This window comes from Lissotriton vulgaris, chromosome 11 (genome assembly GCF_964263255.1).
Source record: "Lissotriton vulgaris chromosome 11, aLisVul1.2, whole genome shotgun sequence".
Taxonomy (NCBI): Eukaryota; Metazoa; Chordata; class Amphibia; order Caudata; family Salamandridae; genus Lissotriton; species Lissotriton vulgaris.
Genome location: NC_141699.1, coordinates 167,607,554 through 167,625,456, shown reverse-complemented (window position 1 = coordinate 167,625,456; position 17,903 = coordinate 167,607,554). Strand labels below are relative to the sequence as shown.

Here is a 17,903-nt window from a genome sequence, read left to right as displayed (position 1 = left end):
TCAGTGGGACTTGAACCTTGTGCTAACCTATCTCATGTGTGCTCCCTTTGAGCCACTGCATAACTTTCTTTTATGCCGTCGGTCTCTTAAAACTGCTTTCATGGTAGCCATCACCTCTGCTACAAGAGTGAGTGAGCTCCAGGCTCTTTCTTCAAAATCTCCTTTCCTATCTGTTCATCGGAACAAGGTGGTTCCCCGGACCAGTCCTAAGGTGGTCACTGCCTTTCACATCGGGCAGACCATTAATTTGCCCACCTTCTTTTTGCCTCCGCATCCTTTAAAGGAAGAAGAGGGCTCCGGGTGGATGATCAACTTTTTGTTGGTTACGTGGGTGCAAGAAAGGGTTGGGCCATACACAAACGCACCATTTCTCAATAGGTCGTATTGTGTATTAAGGTTTGTTACTCTCTGGCTAAAAAGGAGCCTCTGGTCTGGCTACATGCTCACTCCACTAGCCATTACTGCCTTGGGAAGGGGAGTACCTCTGAATGACATCTGTCAGGCAGCCACGTGGGCATCGCTGCACCCGTTCACCAAACACTACTGCCTTTACAGACAAGTCTTGAGAGACGGCTTCTTTGGCCGTTCTGTTCTCCAGGACTTTCTGGTGTGATCTTGGTTCGCAGACCCACCACTGGGGTTGGTATTGCTGGGGTATCTATTCTAAGGTAAGGAATCTATAACTAACGTGTTTCTTTCAGATGCACAAGTTACTTACCTTCGGTAATGATAGTTCTGTAAGAAACATTAGTTTGTTATAGATTCCTTACCACGCCACTCATCCTCCCCGTTCTGCGAACTGATTTTTAGGGTTGAGGATATCCTTTCAGGGCCCTAGTTTTGTGCACCAATGGTCAGTGTCTTGCATGGCTCTGCTTTTCTGGCACGGAAAGTCATTTACAGAACTGAACTGCACGCGAGGGCGACATCTAAGTAGCTGCCACAACGTTATCCCAGCGACCACGACGACAGAAACGGAGCCGACCGACGCCACCTTCCGACGCACAGAGGTTTTGCTGACGAAATAACTTTTCGGATCCAGCCTGATGCCTGGGGTTAATTCTAAGGTATGGAATCTATAACAAACTAATGTTTCTTACAGATATATCGTTACCGAAGGTCAGTAACTTGTGCATCTAGCCTCATATTTATAACCGACCCACCTATCCTCCCCGCACTGCGGACAGGATTTTGGGGTCAGGACTGATCCATTTCAGGGCCCTACTTGTTCTAAACACACCACTGTCAGTGCACTTTATGGCTCCACGCTCCTGGTCTGGAAAGTTGTGAAAAGTAACTGACTTCAGCTCGCTGAGGTGGCGCCTATTTAGGTGACGTGGATTTCACTTCCCTTGCGGATTTGCCATCACGCAGAGCCAACCAACATCTACTGGCGTGCAAGGGTATTACTAGAGCAAAAGACTTGACGCCAGGGAAATTCTATGGTAAGGAATCTGCAGCAAGCTCGTCTCTACCAGATAAGGCGTTACAGAAGGTAAGTAGGTTTGTACCTTTTTGGCATGTTTTGCTGTAGGTACACATGCTGTGTATACTCCTGCATCTAGTCCTGGGCTCAGATGTGCACAACTTGTTTTTGTTTGAAGAAATCTTTTGAGTAACGATGTATAGTGACTCCTCCCTTAGTTGTCAGCGTATCTAGGCATTGACTCCATGGTTAGATCGTTTTTTCTGCCATCGGACGTGCTTTGGTGGGGCTCTGAGGCGACACGACGTAGCAATCTAAGTCCGGTCTCTCGAGTTCTCCGGTACCGGTAGCCCTTGCACAATCCTCCAGTGCACCTATGTTTCTTTTCCATGCCATGGTTTACTGCTTCAGTTTTGCATCAACTGTATTCCCGACGCCCATGAGGGACCGCAGCCCTAAGGGGCCCTTTCATCAAGCATCATGCTCGAGAATGTTAACAGCATGATGGAAAAAATAAATTTTCGATACTGTCCGCAGTGCCTTTCGAAATACTAGTGAATAGACCAGCACGCTATCTACAATCCGTGTCCCCTGGCCCCTACGAGACCTCCTGCTACACTTGTCTCACAATTCGGCCGCAGAAATCCATTCAAAATCATCGCCCGTCAATTTGGCATGTAACATGAGCACAATGAGGAGAACCCCCTCATCTTCGGTGAAGAGGTCGAAGGAGAGGAAGCGGAGGAAGATGTCAACGCTGGACAGGCAACAGCCTTCAGCCTGGAACCCAGTTCCCTGTCGGACTCCAAAAACCCAGAACCACAGCTGACCGCAGCTCAATGTCAGAAGACACCCACACTGAGTACCACACTCTATGAAGGCACGCATTGCTTCTCTGGAGGCCAGGCTTCAAGCCCACATTCGGGGACAGCGTTCCAGGCCACCACTGCCTACAGCCATGGCCTGCACTGACCTAAGGCTTTGGAGCCTACTGAGACAACACCCTGTAATGTATCAATGCCAACACTAAAGGACTCCTTGGAGCCGAAACTCTCATTGATGTTGAAAGCTACCTTGAAACCAAAACAGACTTGGACGCACAGTCGTCGGTCCATGGTAGACTTCAATAACCAAGAGCTCCCCATTTTACAGCGCCTTCAGGAGGAACTGGACTGGAAGGTTGTTTATTCATCCTCACAAATGCAAGATTATTGACAAGCCTCTGCCACAAGTGTAGCAGACTCCTCCTCACAAGAGACCGCTCACATTTGAGGAGCAATAGGTGTTGGAAGCCTTCACCAACTCTAAAACAGAAAAAGAGACATGATAGGGGCACCAGTCCACTGCACTCAAGCCCTTCTCTTTCTCTTCCTACTCGGCCTCCTCCTCCCCCACTACAACCTCGCCCTCCACCACAACAAGCACCGTCTTGGCCATCATCTGTTTAGGGAAAGGATCCCCAGGGGTGATTATGAAGTGGTCCCTCCAGGGCCCAGCGACCCTGACCTATACTCTGCTAAACTCCCCCCTCCAGACTGCACCACCTCTTGCCATGAGGTTATTCAGAGAGAAGCTACCTTCCACAAAATAGTTTTACACTCTATACCTGAAGAGGACTTCATGGTGGAAACGCTCTCCCGCATGCAGTGTGACACTCAATTCCTTCCATTGCTTAAGGGCATGCTTAAGCCAATACAGGAGGTGTTTAAAGACTCAGTGAAGGCCAGAGTTATCACCCCAAGGGTTGACAAAAAGTATAAGCCTTTGCCATCTGACCCACCCTACATTAGAAGCCAACTCCCGCCAGACCAGTTGGTGGTCCATGCTGCCCACAAGCTAGCCAACAAACAGGGCACCGTGAACTCCCCACTCTCAGATAAACCAAGTTTAAAAAAAAAATTGATTTAGAAGGGAAAAGAGTTCCCACCCAATCGGCGACTCATTGGTGCTTTGCCAGTTTTGTAGGGCTGTTAGCAAGGTATGACTGTGCCCAATGGGATGAAATGAGGAAACTCATACAACACCTCCTTGATTAGTTCAGGCAGCAGAGTTAGAAGATTGTGTCGGAAGGGCAGACCATCTCCAACACCTTCATTAAATGATCCCTCGACGCGGTTGACACCGCTGCCAGGGGAATAAACTCAAGTGTCCTCATACGCAAGCATGTTTGACTTTGTGTCTCTGACTTTAAGAAAGAAGTTCAAAAGCATCTGATAAGCATGCTGTTTCATGGAGGACATCTGTTTAGCCCACAGGCTCGTCAGATGCTGGAGAAACAAAAAAGAAAACACAGATACAACCAAAGCGATGGGGGCTCTCTTGTCACCATCCCCCTTGTTCCATTTTTTTGCCCCACACAGTATCGTAGCATCGCCAAAGCCATCTCCCCGTAAGCCTTTTCCTCCTATCAGAGGTAATTGCAGCAACTCCAGCATCCAGAGGATACTCCAGGTGTACATACAGATGGAAAGCAATACTAAAGTTATGAGTAGCGGTGGAGTGGCTAAGGCAGCTGCGCCTTCTAAGCAGTGACTCCCTCTCCCTCCCCCTAACCCCTGATCACACAAACCTCTCAGGGGACTTTTGCATGGGTTCCTTTCACAATAGCAAAACATCACCTCAGACTAGTATACTCTTGCTACTGTAATGCATGGTTAATGTCTGGAGCTCATTGTCATACCATCAAACACCTCACCACGCAAACACTCCCTTTCTCCTGAAAACCACCTGCTCCTCCAAGAGGAGGTGCCTACCCTTTTGCTCAAGGGTAGCCATAAAGCCTGTGCCCCTCCCTCCCCCTCATCAGCTCGGCGCAGCGGTGTATTCCGTGTATTCTCTACATAACAAAAAAGACATCTCTCGATCAGGCCCATTCCAGACCTTTGCCCCTCAACAAGTACATCCTCTGAGCATTTCCACTTGGTCACGCTCCAAGATGTCAGACCCCTTCTGCAGCAAAGTGACTTCTTGACTGCCATTATCTTGAAGGTTGCCTATTTCCACATCCCAACCCACCCTGAACATCGCTGCTACCTGACATTCATGGTAAGTGACCAGCACTTTCAATTCAAAGTTCTACCTTTTGGTATTACCATTGCGCCCAGATTTTTCAACAAATGTCTGGCAGTGGCTGCTACTTATCTATGAAGGAGTGACATCCATGTCTTTCCTTACCTAGACGACTTGCTGATAAAGAGTGCAAGCAAGCAGCAGTGTCTTGCTCACACACCCATCACTTTAGATCTCCTTCACAATCTCAGCTTCACCATCAATGTTGGAAATCCCATCTTCAGCCACTACACATACCACCTTTCCTATAAGCATATTTAATTCAGTCACTGGAAAGGCTTCCCATAGTCCTGCTGGAGTAAAAAACCTTTCAGTCTCTGCTGAATCTTTTTCATCTGGATCGCAATCTAACAGTGCGCACAGTCATGTGCCTTCTTGGTATGATGGCTTCATGCATCGCCATTGTTCCACATGCCTGGTTACACATGCATCCTCTCCTAGATTGCCTAGCAGCACAATGGTCACAAGCAGAGGGCCTATGGTAAAGTCTAATGTTGGTAAAGGAGAGCACCCATCGCTCTCTTCAGTGGTGGGACAGCAACAATTTTTTGCTGTCCAGGCTCTTCCTAGACCCAGTTCCACAAGTGACCATCACCATGAATGCCTCTCTCATGGCTTTGGAGCGCATCAGCAAGACATCACTGTTCAGACCTTTCACATAAACTATCTGGAGTTGTTGGCAGTCCAGTTGGCTCTCAAAGCATTCTTCTGCCACGTTCACCCCAAAATAGTCCTGATCAAGACATTCCAGGAGTGGACAACGACTTTGCAGACCTGCTCAGCACGGTGCAGCAACAAGTCCAAGAGTAGGAACTCCTCTCAAAAATCATGCTACCCTACTTTCAGCATTGGATTTTCCCAACATAGACCTGTTTGCAACCACTGAAACCGTAAATGCCCAAGTTTCACTTACAGGGCTCCACACCTACAGTCCACGGAAAATGGATGCATTGATCAAGGACATTTGCCTAAGCTTTTCCGCCTCTACCGTTCTTTCTGTACATGATTCTAAAGCTTCTGCTTACCTCCCTTACCTTAATACTGGTGGCTCCCACATGGACCAGACAACCTTGGTTCACAACCCCTCTCAAACTCTTTGTAGTTCCTCACGAGAAGCTCCCCAACAGGCCTGACCTCACACAACAGCCAAGTACCCTGAGACATCACAACCGCAGGGTCCCCTGAGATATCCAAAACCCCAGACAGCTCAATCTAGTGATCTGCTTCCTGAGGTCCGAGAGTTTTGTTATCTAACTGAACCCCCTGAGTGCATGGTCATCGTCTGAAGCCCATTGCCCCACTACTGGGGGTGGTTATGAAGTGAAGTGTTAAAGGTTTGTCCACTATTGTCTACCCAAACACATTGACCCGCTGAAAACCAACAGTACAAGTACACTGTCTGCTACCTGTTGTACCTACAACACTCTGGACTGGTTCGCACATCCGTTCACCTACATTTAGATGTAGTAGCAGCATACTTGCACAACAAAAACACTTCTCTTTGGTAAGAATTCTTATTATTTAAGCATTCATTGAAGTGCTCAAGACGGCTATTCCTACCATGATACCACAGGCCCTGCTTGGAATCTCAATGTATTCCTCACAAAACTTATATCCCGCCCCCTTTCAGCCCCTTCATTCTCACCCTCTACATTTCTGACTTGGAAGGTGGCCTTCTTAGTTGCCGTCACTTTCCTTAAGTGAGTAAGCCAGATCCAAGCTCTCACGTTAGAGGAGCTTTTTTTTAAGGGGCACACTGACAGGATAGTCCTTAGGAATAATCCAAAATTTCTCACCAAGATGATCTTTTCTTTCCGCCTTCACCAGACAATATTTATTCAATTGAGTTTTATGTAGCACTAGCTAGACCTAAAGGTATCAAAGCGCTTTACAACAGTAAATGTTCACATCTGAAATAAACACATAGTGATAGATTGCTTACCTTAGAATTACCCCCAGGCGTCAGACTCGATCTGTAAAGTTTTCGTCAGCAGTACTTCTGTGCGTCGGTAGGTGGCGTTGTGCTGCTCCGCGTCCGTCATCGACGTCATGGTTATCGAGATAACGTCGCGGGCACTACTTAGACGCCGCCCATGCACGCTGATGTCAGTTATTTCTTTTTCCGCGCCTGCAAGCACAGATCGGTGAAGAGCAGGTACCCCCAGTCATTTTTTGACTGACTTTTTGAGGCCTTTTTTAGGTCTCGCCTGAGACAGCGCATGCTCTGCTCTAGCGAGACATTTAGTAAGTGGGATTTAAAAGAGCTACCATGCGATCGATTTTGCTGGCCTCAATCTTGCGGTTACGCGCGCGGGCACACGTGCAGCTGCCATCTGGCTTTCCTCCGTCATGGGTCATTAAGTGCATCACTCGCGGGCAACCTTACTGCCCGCGATCACTTTCCCTTTAGCAGCCATGATACTTTCACGGCCTCGCGGCCAATGCTTGTTGTACTTTGTATTTACATTGTATTCAAATGGATATGTCTTCAGAGTTTCAAAAGGCATACCATTTGTATACAATTCTCTTGTAAGCTTCCAATTTGAAAATGGTCTGGTGGCTGGTGATCATGTTTAATGTTCCCTTCTCAGCTAAATATTAAGCACCTAATTCATGGCGGGCACGCAAAAACGCAAAGCTTCAGAATTGATCTCACTTGAAGACATTTTCATTGGCGCAGTGATGCAGCATCCACATTTTGAATTGTTGGTCGGGGTCCCAGAACACATACTAACTACCTCACCTGCACTATTCGTGACCAGAATGGAAGATTAACCTAAAGGGTGAGGAAAAATGAGAAATAATTTTTTTAATATGGGGAGTATCTGTGAAAATTCTTTGAAATTACATGTTTCACAAAATGTAATTGGCAACGTCTCTAGTAAAAACTGCATGCAAGGATATAGGCATCATGCAACAGCAGTGGTTGGAGGGGAGCTGCCTCTGGGCCATAGTTTGGTAAACATTTTATGCTCAAGCGACCATTCTTTAAGGGAAAAAATCTGTGAAGTTGCACAACTGTTATATTTCTTGCACCTTGCGCATTTCGATAACATCAAATTCAAATATGTGCTAAAAATGTCTTAGGCGTAATAAAGGTATGAATGTGGATGTAGCTGTTGATTTGCCTTCTAAACTGAAGATTTTAAAATCAACGGGTACATCTTCTGTCACGTGCCTTTAAGATGTATTGCACTGTGCGGCAATTGAGAGTTTAATCTCACCAAAGACCACAGTTAAACAGATGAACTACAGAGATACAATCAATGCACGAACTAGAGCCAAGATCTTGTGGTACCTATTTTCAAAATGTTGCCATAATGATTCCTTCAGCACTCGCATTGGAATAAATTAACTACCACAAAAAGCAAGAGGCACTGTTTTTGTATTGTTGGCATAACTCTACAATGTTGTCGACCCTATGCTGTCGCATACCATCTCGTCTGCTCTGTTATGCGCCCTCAATGTCCCCCACACCACCCACCCACCCCCCGCACTACTGCCATGTGGTACTGCAACAAACAGGGCGGGTGGGGTTTTTGACCCTATGTCGGGAGGCTCTGCGGCTCTAAACATGGCTGGAACATCAGGACGTTTTCCTGGTGGTTCAACACCTGGCAGGTTCCCTGAACGCCAGGGCAGACAAACTCAGCCGAAGGTGCATGGTGGATCACGAATAGTGTCTTCACTCGGAGGTGGTGCAAGGTCTCTTTCAGCAGTGGGGAGAGCCTTGGTTAGATCTATTCGCCACCAAATAGAACACTCAGTCATCAGTTCTGCACTTTGGCATTTCCGAGGCAGCACTTTCTCAGCGACACTTTTCGTTGCGAGTGGAGTTACGGTCTTTTGTACGCCTTTCCGCCTAAACCACTATTGCCCCGAGTGCTAAAGAAGATAAGGCCTGACCAGGCACAAGTAATCCTTGTGGCCCTGGACTACTCAGTATGAGCATCGATCCTCCGATCAGACTACCTCTTTGGAAGGATCTTTTGTCACAGCAGCAGGGGACGGTCCTCCACCCAAACCTGTCCAGGCTCCACCTCTTTGTGTGGAGATGGACCGGGGGCAGTTGATTCCTTTCGACTTGGCTCCTGAAGTTAGGGATGTCATTCTGGCAGCCAGGCGTCCCTCCACTAAAGTGGTATATGACTGTAGGTGAATCAAATTTGTGGCATGGTGCACAGCAAAGACTGTGGATCCCCTTTCTGCCCCTTTTTCAGAAGTACTATTGTTCTTTCTTTCTTAGGCCCAGCAGGGCTCTGCTCTGAGCATTATTAAGGGCCATCTTTCTGCTATTTCGGCCTTTCTCAGGCTTTTCTCTTTTCAAGTCCCCTGTTGTAAATAGATTTCTCAAAGGCATTACACACCTCCTATTCCTTTCATGATGCCTCAGTGGGACTTAAACCTGGTTCTTACATACTTGTTGTGCGCTTCCTTTGAGCCTCTTCACAGCTGTCCTCTTCGTCTCTTGACCTTGAAAACTGCCTTCCTGGTGGCTCTCACCTCCGCTAGGCGAGTGAGTGAGCTCCAGGCTCTTTCTTGTAAGCCTCCTTTTCTATCAGTCTCTCCAGACAAGGTTGTGCTCAGGCCCCATCCTTCCTTTTTGCTAAAAGTTGTTACGGCCTTTCACATTGGGCAGACTATTACCCTGCCCACCTTCTTTCCACCTCCGCATCCTTCCAGGGAGGCAGAGAGGCTCCACCGTCTAGACCCAAAGCGTGTGCTTTCATTTTATCTCAACCGCACACAACAGTTCCGGGTGGATGACCAACTCTTTGTTGGATAAGTTGGCACCAAGAAAGGTCGGGCGGTACACAACAGAACTATCGCCCACTGGGTTGTCTTGTTATCAAAGCCTGTTACTTGTTGGCTAAAAGGACCCTCCAGTGGGACTGAGTGCTCATTCCACCAGAGCTACTGCAGCCACTACTGCATTGAGATGTGGTGTCTCCCTGCAAGACATCTGTTAGGCAGCCATGTGGGCTTCGCTGCACACGTTTACTAAGCATTATTGCCTGGATAGCCAAGTCCGGAGAGATTGCTTCTTTGGCCGTTCTGTTCTCCGTGACTTTCTGGTGTGATCTTGGTTCGCAGACCCACCACCAGGGTTGGTATTGCTGGGGTATCTATTCTAAGGTAAGGAATCTATCACTATGCGTTTCTTTCAGATGAACAAGTTACTTACCTTCGGTAACGATATATCTGTAAGAAACATTAGTAGTGATGGATACTAATGTTTCTTACCGATGTATCATTACCGAAGGCAAGTAACTTGTTAATCAGAGATTACAAGTCTATGCAGAGAACCCGAGTTAGAACTACCATTGTTCTTTCTGCATCCAAATTCAGTAGCAGAAAGGGCTCTTCACGTATTAGATGTAAAGATGGGTCTCATGTACTACATTGATAGGGCAAAAACCATTTCGTAAAACTCATCAACTATTTGTAGGATTTAAACCTGCTATGCCAAAGCCAAAAGGCAATTCTCTGCTCCACCAAGGCCACATTGTACATGTAAAAAAGCAGCATCAATGGCATTCTTAGGCAACATTCCTAAAGCGATCTATAAATTAGCTACCTGGTCCAAACTTCACACATTCCTCAAACACTATTGTGTTGATGTCCAGGCAAGATAGCAAGCTCAAGTAGGTCAATCTGTTTTGCTACACCTTTCCAATCTTCTGCAACATCCTCTAGCTAGTCACTGCCTTTTAGGGGGAACTGCTTAACATTCTATGCACAGCATGTGCATCTACTGCTACATGGGCCCAAACAGAAAATGGACCGTACCTTATAAGCATTTGTTCGTGGCACATAGTGCAGTAGATTCAAATGCCCCACCCTCCTCTCTGGGTGCCCCTGGTTGTTGCAGATAGCTTTTTCCATTTTTAACTGTTCTTTGCTATTGCATGGATATGTTAATGCATTCTCATACTCTATCTCCATCATCATCCGCTGTGTGGAAAAACAGTCTAACCATGGAGTCGATACCCTTGCATAGTGTCATCTAAGGGAGGAGTCACTATACCTCGTGATTCACAAGACTTTGAACTAAAACAAGTTCTTCACATCCAAGTCCAACACTAGATGGCAGGAGGAGGCACCGCATACAGCATGTGAATCTACAGCACTGCATGCCATGAACAGATGCCTACAGTGTAAGTAAAGTTTTCCTTCCTTCTCACATTTGGACCTTCCTCCAAATGTGTGTGCCTTTATTACTTCATCAGCAGGTCGTACGATGCTGTTGCTTACATGCAATTTTGTTATGCTCTCAATCCCTATGCGTTCTTTCCTCCACTACTCTCTTCAACCATTTGTTATTCGTCTACCAGTACCTCCTTTGTGCATCCTTTGTGGATAATTAGCGCCTCCATGGCTTCCTCTCTCTGCTGTCAACAGTGTATCTTAACCGACTGTTCTCATTCACGTATGCTTATTGACCTCTACTACTAAGAGGTTGGGAAGCTGAGTAAGAACAGGCTTTTGTGCTGGTTACCAATACACCTCATAAATGTTGAATAAAAAGGTACACTCTTGTCATTCGAAACATCGAGAAAACACCAGCTTGTGCTTTAATGCATAGACTTGTTATTCATCTTGAATTGTGTTTCTTGAAGTAGAATCCATTGTTATTCATTCAAACTTGTTCAGATTTGTTCTTTTGTTTCTCTTTAATGAACTAGTTTCCACTGCCTCACTTGCTCAACAATATGCCCATGCTAATGCTACTCTTCATCAGCATCCTCCTCATCCCCAGCCTTCAGCTACACCAACGGGACAGCAGCAGTCACAACATGGTGGTAGTCACCCTGCCCCTAGTCCGGTGCAGGTAAAATACTGTTATTGGTTTCTTCTAATGTACAGATAAATATGAAGTGTATGAGTAAAAATATATATATGTCTTCTATATAGCTGACGATAGAGGAAGGCAGGGTAGTTTGTGACACCATAACCCTTAGGTAGTTTTATTGGACATTACTACGTGACCAGTTTCGTACCTTTTATATTTTGATGTATTTTTATGCAGTTTTTATGAAAAAGATTTCCCCATCTTAAAACAGGTTTTTTTCAATATTATTTTTTATTCTTTACAATTAATTATTGTTAGTTGGGGGAGAAGAAATAATTCTCAATTGTGTTGAATGCGCGTCTTGCTTTAGACATGTTTTCTGTGCTAAGAACCACATTGTGCCTGTGCCTTGTGAAGATACGTTTGAAGCTCTGTCTGCACACATCCCCTAATAAATGGCTCTAATTGCAATGAGAATGTTCATATTTTGTTTATCTTTTGTGATGAGGATGCTTCTAAACCAAGCATAGTTAAATTGCCTTGGGTGGGACCGGCATTATATAACTTCACTGTCATGCCATGGGGCTAATTAGGTGAAGCGAAAGAAAGCAAACTCCGATTAGGCCTCCAATTAAATGAAATCCATAATTCACAGAAATTATGTCATACCCATATATTTTGAAAATAATGTGTGTGTATAACATGCTTCTGACATGGGTTTTGATTAAACTGCTCATAAAATGTAAAATCAGTCAAAAATAAGAAATATACACATATTTCTCCAGTATTGCATCTTTTATAGATTCGCATTCTTGAATCCTCATTCTCAGAGGCTGCCTTCTTCTGGAGCCATAAAAGCAAATTACCCTCTCTTTCTTTAAGGCTTTTTACAGAAAAAGTATGTCAGTACTTGCATTCTTAGGGTTTATGGAGCTAATAGAGATTATACATACATTCCTAATGATGATCCTCAGAGACAAGTCTGCTTTTTTCACAAGTCTTGCACGGCCTAAACATTCCTTTTTAAGACTTTCATTTGAGAAACAGTCTCCAACTGCACGTCGGATGCTGATATGGAAGAAGGGATGGGCAGTAGTAAAGTTGTTTATTGTATTAAGCAATGATTACAATAAAATATGCATCCTTGCATATAGCATATATATATATATATATATATATATATATATATGTATATGTATATGTATATATCTTAAGAGTTTCAACTGTGGCACCATTTCCTTTAAAAATTGGATTCCATCTCCATCCTGACTCCCAAACTGTAATATATAACCAATCTAAATCTTAAGAATTTCTTTTTTACATGCCCTAGCAAGCATAGCCTTAGATAATCTTCACTCTGTGCACTATACAATATAGTTCACAGTACTCATTACCAGGGATGCATACAGTAGATTTGATGCATATCAGTTTCATGTGTAGCGTGTTGAGGGATAGAATAATTACTTTTCCTCCAAACATATTCATGATGCTGATTTGAGCTGCTGCTCAACATCCTATGATTTTGGGCAAATGACTTAACCTCCCCGTGCCTAACAAAAAACATTTTTTTAAATGTGTCCTTGTGTAACGTTACTGGTGCTCATGTAGTGTGCTCTGTTACCTTATGCCTTCGGCACAAGTTTGCGCTATATAAAACTCCGGGGGGAAAAAAGATGAAGTATTATCTGGAACCTGGAGGTCAAAAGGGTAACTGAGAAACACTGTGGAGAGCTCAGGGAGACTCCCTAACACGACGTTTCGTAAGAAATCTGAGGTATGGTGGATCTGCAGGAGATGAGTACTCCAGGGTCTCTGCTCTGATTGGCTGAAGTTTGGATGTTTTAAAAAAACGTGAATGGGTTACTAAATACTATTGTTTTCAATAGAGTTAATGCTAATGCTTTATCATTACTGTTACCATGGGCCTCCCACCATGACGACGGGGAAGATTCAAACATGTGAATCTATAAAAATAAAAAAGTCAATACTAGAGAACCACAGTGTACTGGTAAGTAACTTGTTTTTTGTTGTTGTTATTCACTTACCAGTTCTAAGGGATTAAATATTTTGTTAACGTGTAGAGGGATCACAAAAAGGTTTACAACTTCTTTTAAACTTTCACAACAATTCATTCCATCTTCAGTTCCTTTTCCTTTCGATGCAGCGGGGAAACACGACGGCCATGTCTTAGGTGGACATTTTTTTTAAACTATGCTGCTACTTCATAAATTTAAAGGGGTGCTATTTATTTTACACTTTCTCATGTCACTTCTATTTTTCTTCCCTTTACAGCGGTTTCCATCCAATTTCCTTTACTCATAATTTTCTTTTGTACGCCCCCAACATTTCTAGACCATTTCCTATTTGCCACCTACCAAAACAGATAAAAACTGTTCTTCATTATTGTATAATGTGTTGCCTGCTGCTTTACTGCCTTCATTTGTTTTAAGTACATTTTCTATTTTAACTTCACATTTTATTGTAACTTCTCTTTGAATCAAAACATAATGCCTTGAGCTGTGGACATTGTCACTTCTCAGATTCAAACAGTGTAGCATTTACCAATAACCATTCTGTCGCGGACCCTCTCAATTTATCACTGATATATATAAAAACTAATGTATGTCTGTTTGTCCTATATGCATTACTACACCATTCATCCGATCGCCATGAAACTTTAGGAAGTTGTTGAGTACACTCCCGCAAAGGTTTCTGGCATAACATTTTTTTTTAAATATCGGCCCCCCAGGGCCCTCCTAATCATTCGAATACTGAAATTGTCAGCGAATTTGCGAGCATTGTCGACAGTTATGCCCCCCAAACGTAAATCGATTGGTTGATCTACATCTGAAGCACGAAAGAAAAAGCCATTACAAGCTTCATAAACAGACGAGCAACGGGAAGCAAGATTATAAGCTGTTCGAACACAAACTGCTCAAGTGAAGTAGTGTGGCTCACTGGTTAGAGGCGGCAGACCCGAGAGCAGAGGACGGCCCGGGACCAGGGTTCGATTCCCGGCGCGGCAGGTTTCTGGACCAGGGTCAGCGGACTCGATAATTCTCTCGCCTCGGTGCCCACTCTGATCAGCGTTCACACTCGGCAACTCTGGGCATTAGCTTGCCTGATCTTCACTAACGGCCCCACCAGACCGCCGGGGATGCCTGGTCTCACCCTGGAGATACCCATTAAGGGACCATCTCTCAGGGAAGCCAGGAAGGGTTTCGCAGCGGTCGAAGCGCCTTGGGACCCTACGGGTAGGTAGTGCGCTATATAAATGCCTACACACACACAGAAGCACGTTCTTCTCAAACGAACGAGCAACGACAATCAAGATTGGAAGCCGATCGAGTACACACTGCTAAAGCCTGTTCTTCTCAAACGAAGGAGCAACGAGAATCAAGATTGGAAACAGATCGATTACGCACTGCTCAACCCTGCTCGAATGAAACAGGAGAGCAACGAGAATCAAGATTGGAAACCGATCAATTACGCACTGCTCAATCCCACTCGAGTGAAACAGGAGAGCAACGAGAATCAAGATTGGAAGCCGATCGAGTACGCACTGCTCAAGCCACACTTTCAAATGTTTTCTATTTTTCCATATTAAAATGAATAAGTTTCAATAAAAATGACACAATGTAAATTGAATGTTATCATAACAAGTTTCTTTGAATTTCCTTTTTTCTGAGATCGCAGCGACGGGTAAGCTAGTCTGTCTTATAAAATCTACCTGTGGGAACTGGAGGCAGTTGAGGGTTTCTGTTTTTTTCGTTACTTGACATTTATATATATATATTTTTTTAAATATGTTTTTTATTGAGTCAACAACTGACATATCAGCAGGTTACCATCGCATACAATAAGAAACCTTGTGTGCGGTTCAGTGGTCAGTGTCAGAAAAACAGGATGCACCAATACTCAATGTTTTCTCTTTTTTGTTTCTCCCCCCCCCCCCTCTAACTCCCCTATCCCCTCCCCCACTACCCCCACCTCCCGTCAGTGTGCCCTCGAGTACCTCCTTGCTGCAAAGCACCTATAGACCTGGGTTCCACAAAGGTTAACACAAATCATTGTAAAGTAACATCACCATGAAGCCCAAGAGAGTAGATTCCATCTGGTCGCTCACGTGTGCTCCGACTCTCCTTCCTGAACTGTCAAAATTTCTGGATGTGCCGTGTAGTGCTTAGCACCTTCCTATATATGCTCAAGTGTCCCCGTCTAAGATATTCCCCCCTGCGTTCCCGGGATCCTCTGCTCAGGCACTCTCTACCTGAACTTCCACCGCCTGTACCTCGTCTTCGTCATCCGGCTCATCCAGTGATTGGAGTTCCGTTACTAACGCTCCCCAAGCCCTTGCAACTTCTAGCGCCTTATTATTAGAGGAACGCCTAGCCAGCTGGAGCCTAAGTGTCGCCTCGCTCCCTGCCCATTGTTGGAAACTCGCCTTCCACCTCCCAAAGCTAGGACCCGTCCTCGCCTTCCAGTTCATAGTAAGCTCCCTTTTCGCCATTATTGAGCCCAAGTCATAAAATGTGCTTGTCACTTTAGTGTTAGGGGTGTGTGGAAACCACAGCAGATGGCAGGTTCCCATCTCAGCTTCCAACTCTCGCTCCGTCACTCGGTTCAAACATGCCATCACATCCACCCAATAAGAACCTAACTCCACACAGGACCAAAACATGTGAGCAAAATCGGCGTCCTCTGCCTGGCATCGAGGGCACAGCGATTGGTTCCCCCCAAAATACTGCTGAATCTTGACCGGGGTTAAGTAAGCCCTGTGGAGAGTATAAAATTGGATCAATTGGAACATGGCATTGCGCGTGCCCTTCCAAGCCCGCCTCAACAACTGTGGCCACGTCGTCTCAGGGATAAGCCTGCCAAGGTCTTGTTCCCATTTACCTCTCAAGCTATCCAGAGGGGAAAGGTGTTCCGTGGACAATCGCCGCTATAAACAGGTGATGGCCTTATTCGTACCCGCCGCCATAGTGATGTATTGACACCCCAACGATGTTGGGGTTCCGACAATCCCATCTTCCAGTATTTCGGGATTCCCGCCACGAAGGCAGCATGCAATAAATAGTCCCCCCTTTGGTAGCTCGAAGGCTTCCCACAAGGCCGGGAAAGGCATCAAGACACCGTCTCTATATAAATCTCCAACCATGTGGAGCCCGCACTCCTCCCAGCCAGCCAATGCTGACCAGTCTCCACCATGAGGGAGTGCTGTGCACACCCCCAAAGGGATTTCCGGGGCATATGGGCTCACGGACCCTGCGCGCTGCTGATTTCGCAGCCAGCATGACCGGAGGGGGCACTCCTCGAGGGTGAGCTGGTCCATTCGGAGCCTCTGCCGAAGAATAATGAACAACAGTACGTGTCTGGGGATGACCCTGCCCTGCGGACCGTCCGGCCCCCTTGAACTCTCGCGCCACTGCCTGTGTAAGCCATTGCAGCTGTGCCGCTAGATAGTACCACTCAAAGTCTGGAGCCGCCAGCCCCCCTTCCTCCCTCGGCCTCATCAGAGTGGCTAACCCTACCCGCTGTCTGCCGGATCCCCAGATAAACCCTGTCATCATCGCCCGGAGTGTCCGAAAAAAGGAAACAGGGATCCATATCGACAAAGTACGAAAGAAATAGAGCAGGCGTGGGAGCACCACCATCTTTAAGAGTGCTACGCGCCCCGCTACCGATATGGGGAGAGTACGCCAGAACGCTATACTGCCTCTGAGCCCTCTCAGCGCGCCACCTATGTTCCCTTCAAAGAAGGTCGGCAGGTGCATGAAATATGCGGACACCCAAATATTGTAGGCAGTCGGGTTCCCACCTCAGGCCATCAAGTGCCGGGGGCGGCCGACCCTCATGAGACACGGGGAACAAACAGGTCTTGCTCCAATTCACCTGGAGACCAGACAGGCGGCCGAATTCCCCAAGCAATTGCCTAGCGCCCCTCAGGGTGCGCCCTGCGTCAGCCAAATATAAAAGGAGATTGTCCGCATATAACGATATGTGATGAAGCTACCCACGCAGCAAGACCCCCTCGTACAATCGGCCCTGACGGGCAAGTGCTGCTAGCGGTTCAAATGCCAGCGCAAACAGGAGTGGGGACAGAGAGCAGCCCTGATGAGTACCTCTCTCCACTTGGCAGGCCGCCGAGATAGTGCGTCCCGTACGAACCCGTGCCATGGCGGAACAGTATAACAGACTGGTCCAGTGTATAAAATGATCTCCCAGACCAAATCCCTTCAGCACTCGAAACAAATGCGACCACTCTACACTATCGAACGCCTTTTCGATATCCACCGACAGCACTGCTGCCCTCGCCGAGCCGATTCCTCCATCCCCCAGGATCCGGATCAACCGCCGTATACACGTCGCAGTATTTCTAGCAGGGATAAACTCAGATTGGTCTGGGTGTACCAGAGTGCCCATATGGTCTAAAAGGCGCGTGGCCAGAATCTTACTGAGGATCTTATAATCCACTGTGAGCATGGAGAGCGGTCGGTACGCGGCCCTGGACTCAGGATCTCCCCCTTTCTTCAGCAGCGGCACAATGATCGCTTCTCTCATGGTGGGTGGCAGCCTGCCCAATTTCCAAGCCTCTTGGTAAACCGATTGCAA

At 46.2% G+C, this 17,903-nt stretch overlaps 1 protein-coding gene across 22 annotated transcripts in view; it reads left to right on the top strand.

Annotated features, from left to right (window-relative positions):
- Nucleotides 1–17,903, top strand: part of ATXN2 (ataxin 2) — a 1,802,199-nt gene that overhangs the window by 1,531,663 nt on the left and 252,633 nt on the right. For all 22 annotated transcript variants that reach the window (XM_086943042.1, XM_086943056.1, XM_086943053.1 and 19 more), the window contains one exon: nucleotides 11,182–11,327. In XM_086943042.1, coding sequence (XP_086799168.1) covers nucleotides 11,182–11,327 — 146 coding nt within the window. The remainder of the gene's footprint in view (nucleotides 1–11,181; nucleotides 11,328–17,903) is intronic.